General features: G+C 38.6%; 1 protein-coding gene across 2 annotated transcripts in view; it reads right to left on the bottom strand.

The window, feature by feature from the left end:
- unc5db (unc-5 netrin receptor Db) overlaps positions 1-17,774 on the bottom strand; it is a 168,481-nt gene that overhangs the window by 22,956 nt on the left and 127,751 nt on the right. For both annotated transcript variants that reach the window (XM_077522285.1, XM_077522286.1), the window contains 2 exons: positions 13,752-13,836; positions 5,576-5,747 (listed from right to left, as the gene is read on the bottom strand). In XM_077522285.1, coding sequence (XP_077378411.1) covers positions 5,576-5,747; positions 13,752-13,836 — 257 coding nt within the window. The remainder of the gene's footprint in view (positions 1-5,575; positions 5,748-13,751; positions 13,837-17,774) is intronic.

Raw genomic sequence — 17,774 nt, 5'->3', positions numbered from 1 at the left:
GGGGGGGGGGGAAATAAATAAATAAATAAATACATAAAATCATCACCTACTATAGTAAAGCGCAACATAAAATAGTCACTTTGAGCAGCATAGTGTTTTATTTATGAGACGATGGCATTCTAAGCACTTCATTATTTCCAACTGGAGAGAATAAATTGTTTATACCTAACTTTCCCCTGCGTTTCCGTTCCAACATTACAATACGTCCAACATTTGCTTTCATGTATTGTTTTGATGTGTTTGTTTGAGATGCAAAATAAAAATCTGAACTAGCAAACCGCATTGCAAAATGGCTTATTTGGCGCCTTGAAACATATCGTGCATATTAAGCACATCTACCCTCCTCATTCACAAAAATCTGACCATCATCAAATGTTTTATAAGACCCATTGTGGACCTATAGAATCCTGTGATTATATAACTTAATAGGTGCAGTGAGAACAAATAATGTGCTCTAGACTGATGCCTGAGGAGCAATATTTTCTCCCCTCGTTAAAATGATAAGAAGAACTGAGCCTGCCAGCCACACTCTTACTAGCAGCTACTATGCAAGACGAGAAACGTCCACCGTTCTCTTGGCGGCGGTCATGACCTGAGCGCCAATGTCCTGCTTTTTATTATGTACTATTTTATCATGTGCTTGATATCATTAAGTTTCCCCATAGACAAACTACAAGACGGAGAGTTGTATTATTATTATTTTTATTGTAACACATAAACTGTACCTAACAAATGGCGTACGTCTGTAAGGCGCACATGGTCACTAAGCTTATGACTAAACATTAAAACTTCTGGGAGAAAGCAACACAAAAAGTAACAAAATCATTGTAAGATGTTGAAGAAAAGTACTCAGATCTTTCATTGATTTTTAGATAGATAGATAGATAGATAGATAGATAGATAGATAGATAGATAGATAGATAGATAGATAGATAGATAGATAGATAGATAGATAGATAGATAGATAGATAGATAGATAGATAGATAGATAGATCAAGTTTTTTAAGTATAGAAATGAGGTCTACAATTGGCTGGCAACCAGTTCTGAAGCCAGCTGGGATAGGCTCCAGCACCTTGCGAACCTTGTGAGGAGTAAGCTGTCAAGACAATGGATGGATGGATAGAAATTAGGTAAAAATTCACCTTAATGTTTTATCGGTATCGGTTGAAAATAGCATTATTGTGCACCTCTAATAATGTTATTATTATGTTATGTTGTTAATGCACGCACACATCGAGTTCCTCCACATATTAACTTGCTTCACAGGCATATTACGTTCCCATTTCATCTGGCAATTAGTGTAGATTTGAAACATAGAAGGGCCAAAACATCCCTAATAAAAATTAAATTGCACTAAAAAAAAATAGCCACCAGAGGGTGCTAGAACTGCACAAATGGAAATCAACCTGACTTTTTTTTTTTTAACAGATGTGTTGCATTTAAATATCGTCAACATGACGATGACGATATTGTGGCAGTTTTAATATCACGATATCACGATATTGCGCTTATCGGTACATCCCTAGTACTTATATGGTTATATCACTGCTGCTCGTTGTATCTACCTTACTACTAAATGCCAAACTGGCTGCTGTGAAAAGGGTCAGCAAAATATCAAGGCTATATGTGGCCAAAGACTTCTACACGATAGTTTGTTACATGAAAGCAATAACAGCAATTCTTAAACTTTCCACACAGCTTCCATTTCTGTGTTGAGAAAATAATATTTGCAGCAAAGAACAGACAATGGAGAGAGCAGCCTTCCTCTAAATAACAAGCTCTTTTAAGTGCTGACAACCACCACAACAGCCAGGGGCAAACCTGCGGTATTCATTATTCTGACCCGTGTGTGGCTTGCTAAAACTTGTTGTCCTATTTACATTTACATTAGAGTCTGACTGAATTTTTCTCCTCATTATTTTCACTCCATTCCATAGTTGTCATCATCTTGATGCTTACAGCTATAAAACAAAATAATTCAAAGTGACATAGAGATGGTGCCCGTATTGGCTTTGTGGCTTTTGGAATTAAATGCTACAAGACTTAACTAAGAATAATATAAAATACAGCTTCGATGGAGAGGACAACACATTCTGACATCACAGCGATACAACACCTACACGTATGCAATTCGAACCGAAGGCAAACATTTTGAAAACATTAGAGTGCTGCTGAGAAGAAAAGTAAAATATCAGCTGAGTTGCACAGACTGCTTGTGCCCTGTGTTGATATATTGCAGCAAAACAGACAATTGCTGGCAGCACGTAAACAACCCCGCGCTTTTCCGCCTGATCTCCTAACTTCTACATTCATTCTGCGGGATCTTTGCTGATCCACTAATCAATATTTTTCTTGTCTAACAGCCCCTTACGCCTTCTATTGTAATTCCCTTACCATTCCCCCTCAATGACTGACAGCAGCCGTGCCTCCTTCCTGCCTATTACTGTCTATAATTGTTTCTTTATTTTACTCCTGCTACGACATTTACCTTTATGTGGCCCGATGTCACCCTGCGGACACAGAGAACATAAGGCAGGCGGGATCAATCCTCTCTCACACAAAGCTTGCTCGTCTATATAGCTTGCACATAATTCACCAATCACATGACCAGCTGGAGCTTTCATTGCCAGTGTTGCCGGTAACGCGTTACTCAAAAAAATTTGCTTTCCAAAGTAACTAGTAGTCTAACGCGTTACTTAATTCTACAAAGTAGTCTGATTAAAGTTACTGTCCAGAGATTCAATGCGTTACTCCACATTTTCATTAACTCATTCACTCCCAGCCATTTTCACAAAAGCAATCCCGTTCGCTCCCGGCTGTTTTACTGGATTTTGACTGATCTTGCAAGGCCCACAGAATATTGTGTTCTATTGTTATAAAAGCAACCTATCAAAAGAAAGATTAAAGTATCTTCTTTCATCAGGAAAAAAAAGTATGTTTCTATCTGTTTCTGTTTTGCAGCAATTAGCATTAGAAGAGAGCTAAGTTTCATCAGTTTTCACAAATCTATTTAAAATTGTAAGTCACGTTTGATGCAGCCTCTCAACTGCAAAGAACGGTTGCAGAAATGGTAGTTATTACACAAACGGCCAGCAGGTGGCAGCAGAGCAAAGGAGATCAACCAGGGCCATGTAGAAAAAAAGCTCAATTACTTACAATTTTGAATAGATTTGTGAAAACTGATGAAACTTAGCTCTCTTCTAATGCTAATTGCTGCAAAACAGATAGAAACATACTTTGTTTTCCTGATGAAAGAAGATACTTTAATCTTTCTTTTGATAGGTTCCATACCTTTATAGCAATCAAACACAATATTCTGTGGGCCTTGCAAAATCAGTCAAAATCCAGTAAAACAGCCGGGAGCGAACGGGATTGCTTCTGTGAAAATGGCTGGGAGTGAATGAGTTAATCTAACTTAGTTACTTTTACAATCAAGTAATCAGTAAAGTAACTAAATTACTTTTTCAAGGTAACTGTAGCAACACTATCATTGTATACGGCTCATATAGATTCCAAAAGCTGTTGGAGCCTTGCTTTGGGACTATGGGAGGTGGGTTACACCATAGACTGGTCGCCATGCAATTTTGCGGCACATATAGACAAAAGATTATCCACACTCACATTCACACCTCTGGACAATTCACAGTTTTCTAACGTATGTTTTGGAATTCTGGCGGAAGCTGTGCAAGCACGGGAAGGTTAATACAGGTCGTCAGAATGCAGATTGTTTACAACTTTAGACATCTCATTGTTCATATAGATTGGCTTGTAGGTCAAGTGTTAGTCAAGAGTAAAGTTCTGTACATTTTTGTTGCTTATGTACAGACAGGTGGAAGGGTGGACAGACAGACCGACGGCCTTTATTAACGCTGTGGGGGGGATTCATGGTTGTGAAGGATTGCAAAATTGTGTGGCGTGAAGATCAATATTTTCACCCCCGCTGGTCAATATCTCTGCTACTGTACTTCCATAACTTTAGGGATGTTGCCTCTGACTGCTCATTTAAAGAAATTCGAGACCCAAAGAACTGCTGGCTTCTCAGATCTGACCTGAGCTGCAGGTGATAAAAAAAAAAAAGAAAAAAAGTGGGCTTTGTAAGATGAGCAACATCTTTGGCACAATTTTAAAATATACTGCTTGAGACGAGATTGCGTGGGTCTTGGTTGTATACTTAAAAAAAAAAACTTTTAAAATATGCCTACAGCTGCTGGAGTTATTTACCATAGTTGCATGGCCTGCAAAAACAGATGGACTTCATTGTCTGAAATAAACCCAAACAGATATCATTATGGTTGAGAGGTGTGAAAACATCAACAGCTGTTGCTTAATTTGTTTTTATTTCTTTTCAGGAGAACTTCCTTGGTTCTCAGCAAAGTTGCACAATGATGTGTCTACGCAGGGACAAGGACATCTTGTATTAGTAATCATACGGAAACTCATGCTTCAGCTAACCTTATCTGCATATATATATGTATATATATATATATATATATATATATATATATATATTCTAACAGGCTTTGTATACTTCAAAAAATACAGTAAAAACTAGGGGTGTTAAAAAAAATCGATTCGGCGATATATCGCGATACTACATCGCGCGATTGTCGAATCGATTCAATAAAAAAAAAAATCGAATTTTTTTTTTTTTTTTAAGAGCTCAGATTTGTTCATTCGGTAGTCTTACCGATTCAACGTCTTATCATCATTGCCTTTTGTGTGTGTGTGTGTGTGTGTGTGTGTGTGCGTGAATCGATTTTTAAACTTCCATTTTTAATGGAAAAATATTCAACAAAACGTCTGACTTTGGGTTAGGATTCACACCTTGAGCATGGAAGAATGTTATATGAACGGAACATTAAGCCTTAATATTTTATTTTAATGCTGTTCAAACATGAAACAGATTACAACCTCTATAAGACTGAAATTTCAGATAAATAAATAATAAATTTTCATATAAATCTTACACTCTACAAGCTTACTGATTAGTATTTTCTAAATTTGAATGAAAAAAAATCGCAACAATCGACTTATAAATTCGTATCGGGATTAATCGGTATCAAATCGAACCGTGACCTGTGAATCGTGATACGAATCGAATCGTCAGGTACTAGGCAATTCACACCCCTAGTAAAAACTCTCTGTACTGTGGCGGCATTTTAGCAGTCCCGCAATATTTCAGATTTTCTCTTTTTTTCCATACTGCTTTCATACTCCTTATTTTTGTCTTATCCATTGCTCTTGCTCTCTGTCAATATATCATATGTGTTTGAATGTGATTGTATTGTTTTAACCTGGGTGGTATTGGGACCCGTTTAGGGATTTTTGATGGTTCTGACCAGGCTATTTCAAAATAAAATACCACCCACAGGTTAAAAACTGGATTTAAGCACAATAATAAATGTAAGTCCAGGAAACACAATAAAAACAAGGTGTATTTAAAAATGGTACGTCAATATTGCAGAATTTACTCATTTGCTGGGTACAATGGAACCATTGCGGAAGAAAGACAATTGCAATCAAACAAAATGTCAAATGTACTTTATTGAACAGGTGTGTGCCTGCAGCTCTTACCTCCCATTTACTGTCCTGGATTCGCCTCTTGAGCTGGATGTTCCAGTTCTCAGAATCCACCTCGGCACAGTGAGCTATGGTCATGGCCACTGGGCAGGATAGGTCCAGACCCGGAGGACCATACATCACTTCAGGGCTCAGGAGGATTTCACAGCCTTCCACTGTATTGGCACTAAACACAGTATGACAAAGTAGGTCAGTGTGTGTGTGGTACAAAACAGCACAAAACAAAAAACACAATGAGGGCTGGGAATAAAAGTCGACTAAGTCGTTTGGGTCGACCACAAAACTTGGCAAAAATGCATGTGTCGAAGCTCTTTTCATAATTTTAAAAATATATTTGCGGCACCTGGAAGTTGCCGGGACGCCCGGAACCAATATTTCGTGTTCCATAGGACACTTATTGCATTCGGACTCCGACCGTCAAGCACGACTACTAACTAAGATGCTTTTTAGGGTTTGTTTGTGGTCTCTTTAGACTGAAAAGGGTGAAAATTCACATTGCTACATGTCTCATGTTTGTAACAAAACAATTTGCGTCAAAATCGCTAAGTAAATAAGAGCTTGAATGAATTTATTGCCGCTGGCCCGACACACGTAAGATGGTGGTTGGCCCTACGTGCATCAGCAACAGGAAGTTGAAGCTCTGTTTTCTCATTACAGCTAATGACTTTAACCACACAGATCTTTCCAAAACTACACCAAGATGTGGATTATTCAAAAACAGGAAGAATCCTTGAAGATACACGTAACATAAACGAACTAAGACATTTGGAGACAGTTATTGCCTCATGTGAAACTAAAATAAAATAAAATAAAATAAATAGTGAAACTAATCCAGCCATTTGGGATGCCCTTTGGGTATTCTATGCACAAAAGTCTCATGGCTTGTCTGTGGGACTTTTAGTGTTGTTTAATTGCGTTAACTCGTTAATTTGCAGCGTAATTCATTAATCGAATGAACATGTTAAACTGACGGCCCTAATATTCAAGTATGAAAAGGAGTCCTATCATTTGCTTAACCGTTTTATTAATTTTATTTAATTTTTTTTAGAGACCACTCCGTTTAACACCCCCTAGTCGATGCTATGCTAATAGACCCAAAAGCAACATACTAATGAGAGGCGCTTATGCAAACAGGTGGGCTGCAAACAAAACATGCCTTCAGGCTTGACTCCTTGCAAGCGTGGATGCTCACTCTCCAGTGTTTATTGCTGCATAGCCAAGCTGCTGGATTTCGTTTCCAGCCCAGGTGAAAAAAGTCACGGTGATTTGCTGGTGAGTTGGAGTGTGTTCATTAAAAGAGGCTTAGAACAAACAGGGCTTGTCGGTCTGGGAACATACTTTGGATTCAAGAAGAAACAGCACTTGCCATCAAAACAAGGGGATTCGGCGCTATAATATGCACCAGCTTTCAAAGTTACACTCAATCATTGCTCAATAAACATGTAAAAATGTGTAAAACAACAGCGGCATCAAATGTCTGATACAGTGAGGCCAAATTGTACACTAAACTATTATACACTAACTGACCAACTCACTAGGGATACAATTAATATGTCACTACAAACTTGTAATTGACACTGGTGCGTTTGTTTAACAATATGTTGCACATATGTAGTCAGGTATATTGTTCAATTAAAATCGAAATAAAGTGACAGACAATAACGTAATTGAATTGACTGTTACTAAATCAATCATAATATGTACTGAAGCCATGACAGGACTGGGTCTGGATCTCATTTGTCTGTACAGTACTTTAGTTAACTCAATACTTAATAAATGAATACAGAATCCTGCTCAAAGAAAAAAATAAAAATCCGCATATGATTGTTACATTTGAATACCGACAAGTAAAGCTTCAGTAGTCACGTCAAATGAGCTTGGCTGTCAGTCATTCTAATATGTTGGTCAAATAGACATCAAGGCAACTGCTCTGAATTCAAATTAAGATGCTGCTTACGAGTGTTTTATTCCATACACAAAACTGAACATGTTCAAAATTCATGCAGGGAAACACACAGAGTGAAGAAAAGGGAGCATGTGGGTTATAATGTTTGCGCGTCCGGGACACAATATTTCGGATTGTGTTTATTTATTTATTTTTTTTAAACCAACTTTTTTCTACATTTTCAAGAGCGCACGTAATCCCCAAGTCTCACAGTGGCCATCATGTCTACCAAGCTCTGTCTGACTTCTCCAACAACTTGTCACTGTGTTCAAAGCAAGGAAGATGACACGCTGACAACACATTTTCTGATTACATACTGTATCTCGTTATTTGATAACCATTTTTTGCTTTCTACATTCTTGATAACCATGTTTCTTTTCTGCATTATTTGGTTGATAAAAATCTAAAAAAATAAAATAAAATAAAAAACCCTCACTTACAAAGCCCAGCTCATTTTAACTATGCAATATAAATACATTGGTACTGCGAAAAATACTGTACATGTAAGTACCTATGTATAAAACTATGAAATGTATTCTGTATTTTATTATTATTATTATTATTATTATTATTAGTAGTAGTAGTAGTAGTAATAGTACTATTGCTAGTACTCCTACTACTAGTAATAATAATAATAATAATAATAATAATAATAATAATAATAATAACGATAATGATAATAATACAAATTAAAAAACATAAAAATAAAAAAAACATTATGTATCAGGTTTACATGATCAGGATTTTGGATCCAATCACTACTCAGCGAGTTTAAAAAAAATAAAAAAATAAATAAAACATCCGGCTCCGGCACCCCCGCGAGGAGTAAGCGGTTAAGAAAATGGATGGATTAGCGTCTATTTAAACAACTTTGGATTTGGAAGGGTCCTGCTCAAAAAATAGCCAAAATTTGCATATACGCTAATTGATCCCCGTTGAAGTGTATTGGGAAACAAAAATCATTAAACCCTAACAATTCTCCCAAAAAGGTGGATAAACGTTCAAAAACATGGAAAATGGGGCAAAACATCCAAGGACCAGAATACATAAGGGACTTTCAGAGACACACACGCTACTGAAATGCATTTATTAACAGTGGTGACATTTTTTTCACTTACATACACAAGTAAAATACTTTTCTTACTTGTGAAACTCTTATGAAAACTACTGAAATACTCTCATACGCAACATAGTACTGATATTTTTTAAACTTAGCTACACTAGTAAAATACACTTACATACCTTACTGAAATGCCCTTTGTCTTCGCTCACACGCACAAGTGAATTCATAAACGCAAATGCATTGCTTCCCTGTATGAGAGCATTTCACAAGACTATGTGAGGAAATAAAAATCTGTTGTGTAATAGTGTTTCATTCATTTATGTAAAAGCTTGTCACTTTTGGACAGTATGCAAGTAAAAAACATGTTGTATGAGAGTTTCATCAGTGCGTATGAGTATATGTAAAAGCATGTCACTAGCGTATGAGAAATAATTCAGTAGTGTGTGTGTAAAAGGTAAAGCTGAGTTATGCCCCTGACGGCCCCTCATAACAATACCTGCCCCTTAAAGTAGCTTGCCTGCCGTAGTCCACTTGTAACAGTGCCCCAAGCTTGCTGTCTGTTTTCTCTATTCCACTTGTCATCATGATGAAGGACTCTATATGGGCGCTTCTTGAGCCCTTTAGATGAGCTGCATTATTGAAAGTGACCGGTGGCACCTGGGAGGCATGTAAAGAGGCAGACCGGGTCGGAAGAGGACACAGCAGTCGAAACAAATACACATATTAGCAGACTCCATTAGCCTCACTTAAAATTGCGTGCAGTCCTTCACCCGTTTGTCCTCTCTGCTTTGGTCTATTTTTAATTCAGAAGATGACGGCACCGTATGTACGGTCTTGATAGATTAACCAAACAGGCATCATGAGGTGAAGTATTGCTCCGTCAATGTCTCCCTTGTTTGATCGTTCAAAGTGTATCTTCATTGTCACCCTTTTAGACAGATAGAAAAAGAAATCTTGGTGTGCAACGAGATAAACAAGCTATTACAAAAGTATCGGAACAATGAGGTCAATTCCCTCCCACTTCCCAAATCAAAAACATTTGATTTTAGCATTAAATTAATTAACTAATTGTCAGATGAAGGGGAACCAAATTTGCTTGTGAAGCGATCAATGTGTGCTTGCATTAGCAAGTAAGTGCCTCAATGTTGTTATTAGAGATTGTAGGTGGTTTATATTCATTGTTATGTACAAAAGCATAATATTGTCCTTTTTTAGTATGAGCTCTTTTTTTTTTTTTTTTTTACAATATTGTGATCTTTTGTAAATATCACCAACACCCCCACACAATATCGTGACAATTATCGTATCGTGACCTTCATATCGTGATAATATCGTATCGTGATGTTTGGATATCGTTACATCCCTAATTTACAATAGCTTGTTTTGGAAGAGAGAAGAGAATCTGGCATGTAATATTCAAGTTTAAAACTGACTGGTGGCCAACATTTATGAATCAAATCAAACAAGTGCATAAACTTAAATGCATTAGTGTGAAACTATGGTAGTTTAAATCAGCCACTGCATTGACAATCACCCATCAAACTAATGGGTTTGTCCATTTACAAATGGCAGGTGTGGCAAACGGCCTTGTTAAACCTTGTCACTGGAGCACATACGGTTGCAGACATGTATTTCAGATGAACATTTTATCCTATCAGACCACAAGGCATGGAGACAAAAAAACATAACTGAGTGCACTACACGCCAAATAAATTCTGCAAAAAACACTCACAGAAACCACTTTCCTCTTCTGAAGCTCTTTTCTGGCCAGAACAAAGCACTTTCTGCCTCAGTAGTTTGAAAGATTTATCTTACAACACAATGCATTCATAAAACCTTGGCTGCAAGGGAAGTATGTCTGACCTAAGCAAAACTGCACCTTCAAAAGGTTTAGGACAGCCTTTGAAAAGCTTGGAGAATACATCTTGAAAATAAGCCTTAATGGGAATCTGTCTATGTGGAGAAGTCAGCTGGGCAGAGATAGGAGCTGGACACAGAAGTGAAGCAATTTCTTTGTGGTGCTGGCAGGTTAGAATGTCGACAGCGAGTGACTGACAGCCGGCCAGATGAAAAGCATAACAGACCACAGGCGGGGCCCCACTAAACACTGTTCTACTCACACGGTGACAGGGAAAATAAGCACGTATAAAATGTGTCCATGGCTGAAACATTGTTCAAACGGCGCCCCAAATATTTTGTGATTCAAAGGTGAAGAGGGAGACCACATGTGGCACTGCCAAGATCGAAGACAAGACCAGCATTAAGCCTGGTACACATATAAGGATTTTTCAAATCTAAAAAAGATTTTTTTTTTTATCTTTGTCAGATGCCACACATAAAGATAAAAAAAATCGGGCATTTAACAGCTTTGGTCGTATTGTGTGTAAAGTGTAGTTGTTCCGATACCGTTTTTTGGGTCCCGAAACCGATACCGATACCCAGCTTTGCAGTATCGGCCGATACCATACCGATACTTAAGGTTTTTTTTCCTCAACATGAAAAAGCTGTCCTGCCATTGGTTCAGAGCATTCATGGGCCAATAGGATATCTTAGATCAGCATGCAATGAACATGTCACATATCAGTGAAAGTCGTGCACCAGCGAGACACAAGATGCTTCATCCAAAATCCGGTGATCGGCCGATCCTTTTAAAATAAACCGATCTTTTCCACCAATCTCATCTCCCTCCTCAGAGGTCTGAAAAAGCCTCTTCTGGTGAGATGGCTAAAGGGATTTTTTTATGCAGTATCGGCACGATACCAGTATCGGTATCGGAACAACACTAATTAATACTCTATAGAACAACCGAGGGTGCGCAAGGGGACAGAGCTTCTGCAGACAGGAGAACTACGAGAATAGGCAGTCGTTCACAAAAACTAGCAAACGCGTGGCGAGGCACAGGATCAAGAGTCGAGTTGGCAGCAAGCAAGGTAGCAGTGCGAAAATAGCCCGACGTCTCCCGTCCGCAGACGCCAGGCTTTTAACCCCTGCTGGTTAAGATTGACAGCAGGTGCGCCGTAGTAGACTCTGCCCATATCTGTCACCATGGCAACTACAAACACCGAGAAAATTAACTAAACAGCAGCACAAGACCTCCAGAACACAACACGATCGTCAAGAAAGATTTCGAGAGAGTTATGTTTTTGCAGCATATGTTAAAACAGTTGTGATCATGTAGAGCATCTTTGAGTACAAAACAAAGCAACAAAAACACTTCAGAAGCGACTGGAGACCCACCTGACTATTCGCGGGGAAGAGTGTGCACTGTACAAACCTCCCCGGAGAGACGCTCGGCCCATGCAAGGGTCATTACGAAGCTGTGATCAGAATACAGAACACGTGCGCTGCCAAGACGAAGGGCCTCAAGGGGTGGCGAGGCCTTCTATTCTGCCGTGCGCGTCCATCAGAACAGCGCACGCTATTCATCGTTGTATTCATCATCGCTTAAATAAGCTTCCAAGGTCATGACAACCCCCCCGGAGTGTCACACTGTTGATACTGTATCGAGTGGAGCACATCGCTACATATTGACTCTCAGCCAAGTGGATGGGATAAGAAATGACATTGGAGGATTGAAGGTTTGATTTTGCTTCCTGCAAGTTAGTGGGATAAATGAAAGACTCGATTGAGAAGTTTGTCAACAGCAGCCAAAACATCAATGTGCAAAGCACCACCGGTGAGGGGCTTCGTCAAGTAAGCACGCATATTCCCTCTCCTATAGGGAACAGGGGAGGGAGGGTGGAGTGCTTGCTGGGTCCATCTGTCATGCAGCCACGCAGCCCGGCAGGAAACACAGCAATGTGAGGATGGCCAAGGGGAAGGTCACACACTTTTTTTTCCTTCGGAGTGTTTAAATATAGCTAGTTATTGATTTTTCTGATGACCAGCTAACTCTACTGTATATATCACTAGTTTCATGATGAATAGTGAATAGTCCATTTTGGTCAAATGCTGTTTGTGTATGCTACAAAACCAAAATTCACTATTTTGTCATGTATCAACTAGGGATGTAACGATAAGGGCAATATCATGATATTAAAACTGCCACAATATCGTCGTCGTCATGTTCACAATATTTAAAAGGCACACATCTGTTAAAAAAAAAGTCAGGTTGATTTCCATTTGTGCAGTTCTAGCACCCTCTAGAGGTTGGTTTATTAGTGCAATTTAATTTTCATTAGGGATGTTTTGGCCTTCTATGTTTAAAATGTATGCTAATTGTCAGATGAAGGGTCACCTAATTTTCTTGTGAAGCGATCAATGTGTGGTTGCATTACCAAATAAGTGACTCAATATTATTAGGAATTGTAGGTGGTTTATATGCATTGCTGTTATGCACAAAAGCACAATATTGTGCTTTTTTATTATTATTATTATTATTATTTTAGTATGAGCTCTTTTTTTTTTTTTTTTTTTTACAATATATGATCTTTTTTAAATATCACCAACGCCCCCGCAATATCGTGATAATTATCGTATCGTGACCTTCATATCGTGATAATATCGTATCGTGATGTTTGGATATCGTTACATCCCTAGTATTAACATTGTTACTGCTATTGAAAGAAACAGATACTTTTATACTTTTATGTGCATTGTTTGGTCATGTTTAACACAAAATCCTCTCACCCTCAGTGAATTCATTTATTTGTAATTACCAGACGTGCGGCAAACGCTGTGATTGCAAAATTGGCATCAATTTACCGGGTAAGCTCTTTGTTTGTTTGTTTGTTTACATTATTATTATTATTATTATTATTGTTGCATGTTTATGAGGCTCTTTGAAGCAGGACAATGCTGTCCCCAAAGTATCCATTCACAAAGCGAATGCAACTTGGCCCATTAAGATAATGAGACGTGTCACAACATCAGCACAACAACAACATTTTCTTTCGACAATATGAGCCACAGACTGTGAATCATGGATCAGTCACACTGTCGGACAGCTTTCCTTCTCTCTTAAGCATCTGTGATTATGTTGGAACAGGAAAACAAGTCCTTAAAAAGGCAAAATACAAAAGTAAACCAGATTAGATGGATAGTGAGTAAGGGGCTTGTGGTGAACAGGTGTAAAGATGAAAAGCTAGGGAAGATAGATGATATGATAGAGAGATTTATGACAAACAAACAGGTGCTGGAAAATATATTTAGTTGGCCCTCACCTTGCCTCTCCCAGACTGATCACCATGTACATCTCCCAGGACATATTTTCAGCCACGGCTCCATGAGGCACCAGCAGGCTGACTCCTGGAAAACATGCATTAGTGTGTCAAAAGCAACAACTCCACCAGCCTGTTCGTGTAGCGCAACATGCACATTTACAGATTGCATGAGAATATTTTAAGAAAGGTTATGAAAGAAAAACATTCAAACAGTAATTTTGATACATTAACTCATTTGCTCCCAAAGACGTATTTATACGTTTTTTATGTTTAATTTTTTTTTATGCTAGAGCATACAGAAGGCTTTGATGCAGCCTCTGAACTGAAGAAAACGCTTCATTACAAATATGGCCAGCAGGTGGCAGCAGAGTATAAGAGATCAAACAGCCATGTTGCAAAAAACTCTTTTCCCCACTGTTTTAAACAGATTTGTGATGAAACTTAGCTATATTCTAATGCTAATCGCTCCAAAACGGAAACAGATAGAAATATACTTTTTTTTTTTTCCTGATTAAAGAAGAGATGCTAATTTTTCTTTTGGTAGATTCCATGTTTTATAGTAATAGAACACAATACTCTGTGGGCCTCGCAAAAGCAGTCAAAATCCAGTAAAGGGGTTGCTTCACTGAAAATGGGTGGGAGTGAATGAGTTAAAAATAAAATATTGAAACCATACAAATAAAAAAAACTATAACAATGACTGTACTCAGACACTTTTGAACATTCCCCTCACCAAAGATTTGCATTTGGTGGGAACATGCCTTTGTGGACTGAGCAACACAACTTGATGTAAAAAGAAAACAACAACAACAACAACAACAACAAAACTCGTCTTTGGTGTATTGAAATTTGCTAGTAAGAATGAAGAAACAACCCACATTACTGTTTCATCAAATGCTCAAACGCCTCAGTGCAAATATACAGTACCGTATTTTTCGGATTATAAATCGCAGTTTTTTTTTCATAGTTTGGCTGGTGGTGCGATTTATAATCTGGTGCGATTTTTGTGTGAAATTAACACATTATTATATAATTTCACATGTTATTTTCACACTAAACCACAAGAGGGCGCTCTAGGCCTGTGTTGATAAGTTCAACATTGCCGGTAGAAGAGCATCGTCTACTTCCCGAGTTGGGGGAGTTGTTTATAAGTGACACCGAGGATGAAGATTTCATTGGATTTAGTGATTTGGAGTGAAACTGATAGTTTGGTAAACTTGTTAGCATGTTCTTTATGCTAGAGTTATATGAATAACTTGTAGTTATGGGAACATAATTCACCCACGGAACGTTGAGACGAAGGGAGAGTTCCGGGTGGGAAGGTTTTGTGATGTGGAAAAGGGGAGTTAGCCTGTTAGCTTCTAGCTGAGTGGGGAGTTGCTGTTAAGACCTCAGAAGCTGATGTCAATAAAACGCCAGCTTTTGGCTCCGTGCTTCAACACTCCGCATCCGATCCCGTCATCGACTCACTCTTAATATGTTACGTCGTTACTGACATTACCAGGCATGTCAGTCATGTAACGTTAGTATACCGTACACTTATTCAGCCTGTTGTTCGCTATTTTTTTTATTTTTTATTTTATTTTAAATTGCCTTTCAAGATGACGTATGTTTTTGGTGTTGGATTTTATCAAATAAATTTCCCCCAAAAATGCAACTTATACTCCAGTGCGACTTATATATGTTTTTTCCTTCTTAATTATGCATTTCTTGGCTGGTGCGATTTATAATCCGGAGTGACGTATGATCCGAAAAATACGGTAGATAGACATAGTGTGGTCCAACAAGTACAAAGTTGGTCTGAGGTCAGAACGGTTGTAATCCTGGAAGCATATGAAGTTTGTTCCCGGAGTATAACGATAAGATGCCATTGGTTGCAAAAATCATCTCAATGTTGTGTTGCATTATGATTGCCTTCACTGATGCAACAAGTAAAACATTCTTCCTGTCTTCCCGAACCTCCGACCATAAAAGTATATGACCTTCCTCCTTGCCATCCTTCCAACTCGGTTAACAATCTACATTCTGTCAGCAGAATCTGACCACAACATAACATTACGCCACATGTTCGGGTTGAGAATGAGTGACGACGCTGTTATGGAAAGTAGGGAGGAAATGGCTAAAAGCAGTGCGAAGATAAAAGTCAATCAAGAGAATTGTGCTTTTTAAGAGAACTGGGAAGCAGATTATCTGTTCACGTAATTTATAGATAAACCATTGAGCCTTGTTTGGATTTCAACCGAAGTTGCCACTTAACACGTTGCAGAAAACGAAATAGAAATATACTGGAGCTGTCAAGACGACTCTCGTAGTCCATCTACAATTGAAAGTAAACAAACAACAGAGTTTATTATGTTAGTTTTTTTTTCGTTTGTTTTGCACCAGGGCCACCACCACACAGGAGACAGCACTCATGGTAATTTATGCTGTGGTGCTTGCTTGAGCTTGCTCAAGCAGAGACGCCCTTGTCAGATGGCAAAATTGTGTTGAGCTATGGAAATGGCCAGAGCTTTTTGGACATGACAATCTTGTTACTTTTATTTGGTTTCTTTGTTTTGTCGTAGTTACTTGCGGAATTTTTGACAGTCACGATCATGTCTTGGGGAAGATTAAAGAAGTTATGCAAAAGTACTTTTCCCTGGCCTGAGATGAAAGTGCAGATGTGACGGATGTCAGCCAGCTGCTCTTGTTTTTGTGAGAACTCTTTACAGTAGGTTTGAAGTGCGCACGGAGCTACTCAAATTGGTGTCTATACGTCGAGAACCAAACCTGTCAACATCTATTTTAATAGGCGATGCAGTGCTTATTGATTTACCGGTATTTGTTTAATTAACACTTTGTTTTTCTCCTAAAACTTCACTGCGCCTGGTGGCCTGTGCCTGTTTGTGATGCATCTGTGCCGGATCACCTGCGATGTAGTGATGTGTCGGTCGCGAACGAGCCGGTAGCGAGTTTTGGCAGTGTCTCAGCTGCCGTGCTCAGAGAGGGAGGGGAGAGGGGTGGGGCGTGGGGGAGGTGCTACTGCACGTGGAGCACATGCTCCGCCCCGTCTGCGCAGCCGCAGACAGAGAGAGGCAGGAGGAGGAGAAAACAGGAGAGGAAAGGACGACACACAAACATGAGCCGAAAACGCAGGAACATTTGGAGACCTTTTAATTGGTTAAAGTCAGATGAGAGAAGCAGTCTGTCCAAGTTGATATGTTTTTTTTGTTTTTTGTTTTTTTTTAATGCAAATTTAAAATAAAGCAAGGTCTTTTATTTCGCTAATGCTTGTTTTGTTAGCTGCTGCTGTTGCAGTTAAATTACTAATCACTATTTTTGTTATTTGATTGTTATTTTGATTGTTGTTGGTTGAAGTTTTAATTCTGTTTCTTGTTTTTTTCTGGAGCCTATTAATTTGTTCAATAAAATGAGAAAAATAATAGTTTTCTTTGCTTTGATAATTGTTGCTATTTGCACTCAGTAGAGTGCAATATTCATTTATCAAAATGTATGTGTAAAATTTGTCGTAAATATTTAAAAGAAAAGCTAAAGTTAAAAGAGCCGTTTGAGAGCCAAAAAGAGACGGCTCTTTTCACTGAGCCGATCCAAATGAACCGGCTCACCGAAAAAGAGCCGAAAATCCCATCACTAATGCAAACCTGCCTTGCATGTCAGCAAGGAGCTGCTAAACGAGCATCTAAAAAAGGAAGCTTGTTAAGCTATTTCCGGTTATATAAGAGCAGCTGCTTTCTGGTGTGATATACTGCAATTTAAATATGATCCGACTAGTCGACTAGTAATGAAGACTACGATTGGTGAACTCGTCGACTATCAAAATAGTTTGTGGCAGCCCTAGTTTCAACTGTATGTGATGGCTTGCTATCTGCTAACACTAGCAACAAAGATGCTCATGTTAGCGTGCCATAGCAGAGTTCTCAACTAAATTCAATAACTCGTATGAGCAAGGCTGACGAATGTTCTTGCCAAGTGGATAGCGATGAACTGCAGGCTGATAGACATAGTTATCAGGCGAGGGATTCA

Source organism: Festucalex cinctus, chromosome 5, assembly GCF_051991245.1.
Source record: "Festucalex cinctus isolate MCC-2025b chromosome 5, RoL_Fcin_1.0, whole genome shotgun sequence".
NCBI classification, from domain to species: domain Eukaryota; kingdom Metazoa; phylum Chordata; class Actinopteri; order Syngnathiformes; family Syngnathidae; genus Festucalex; species Festucalex cinctus.
Note: the sequence above shows the minus strand (reverse complement) of the source record. Positions and strands in the feature narration are given on the sequence as shown.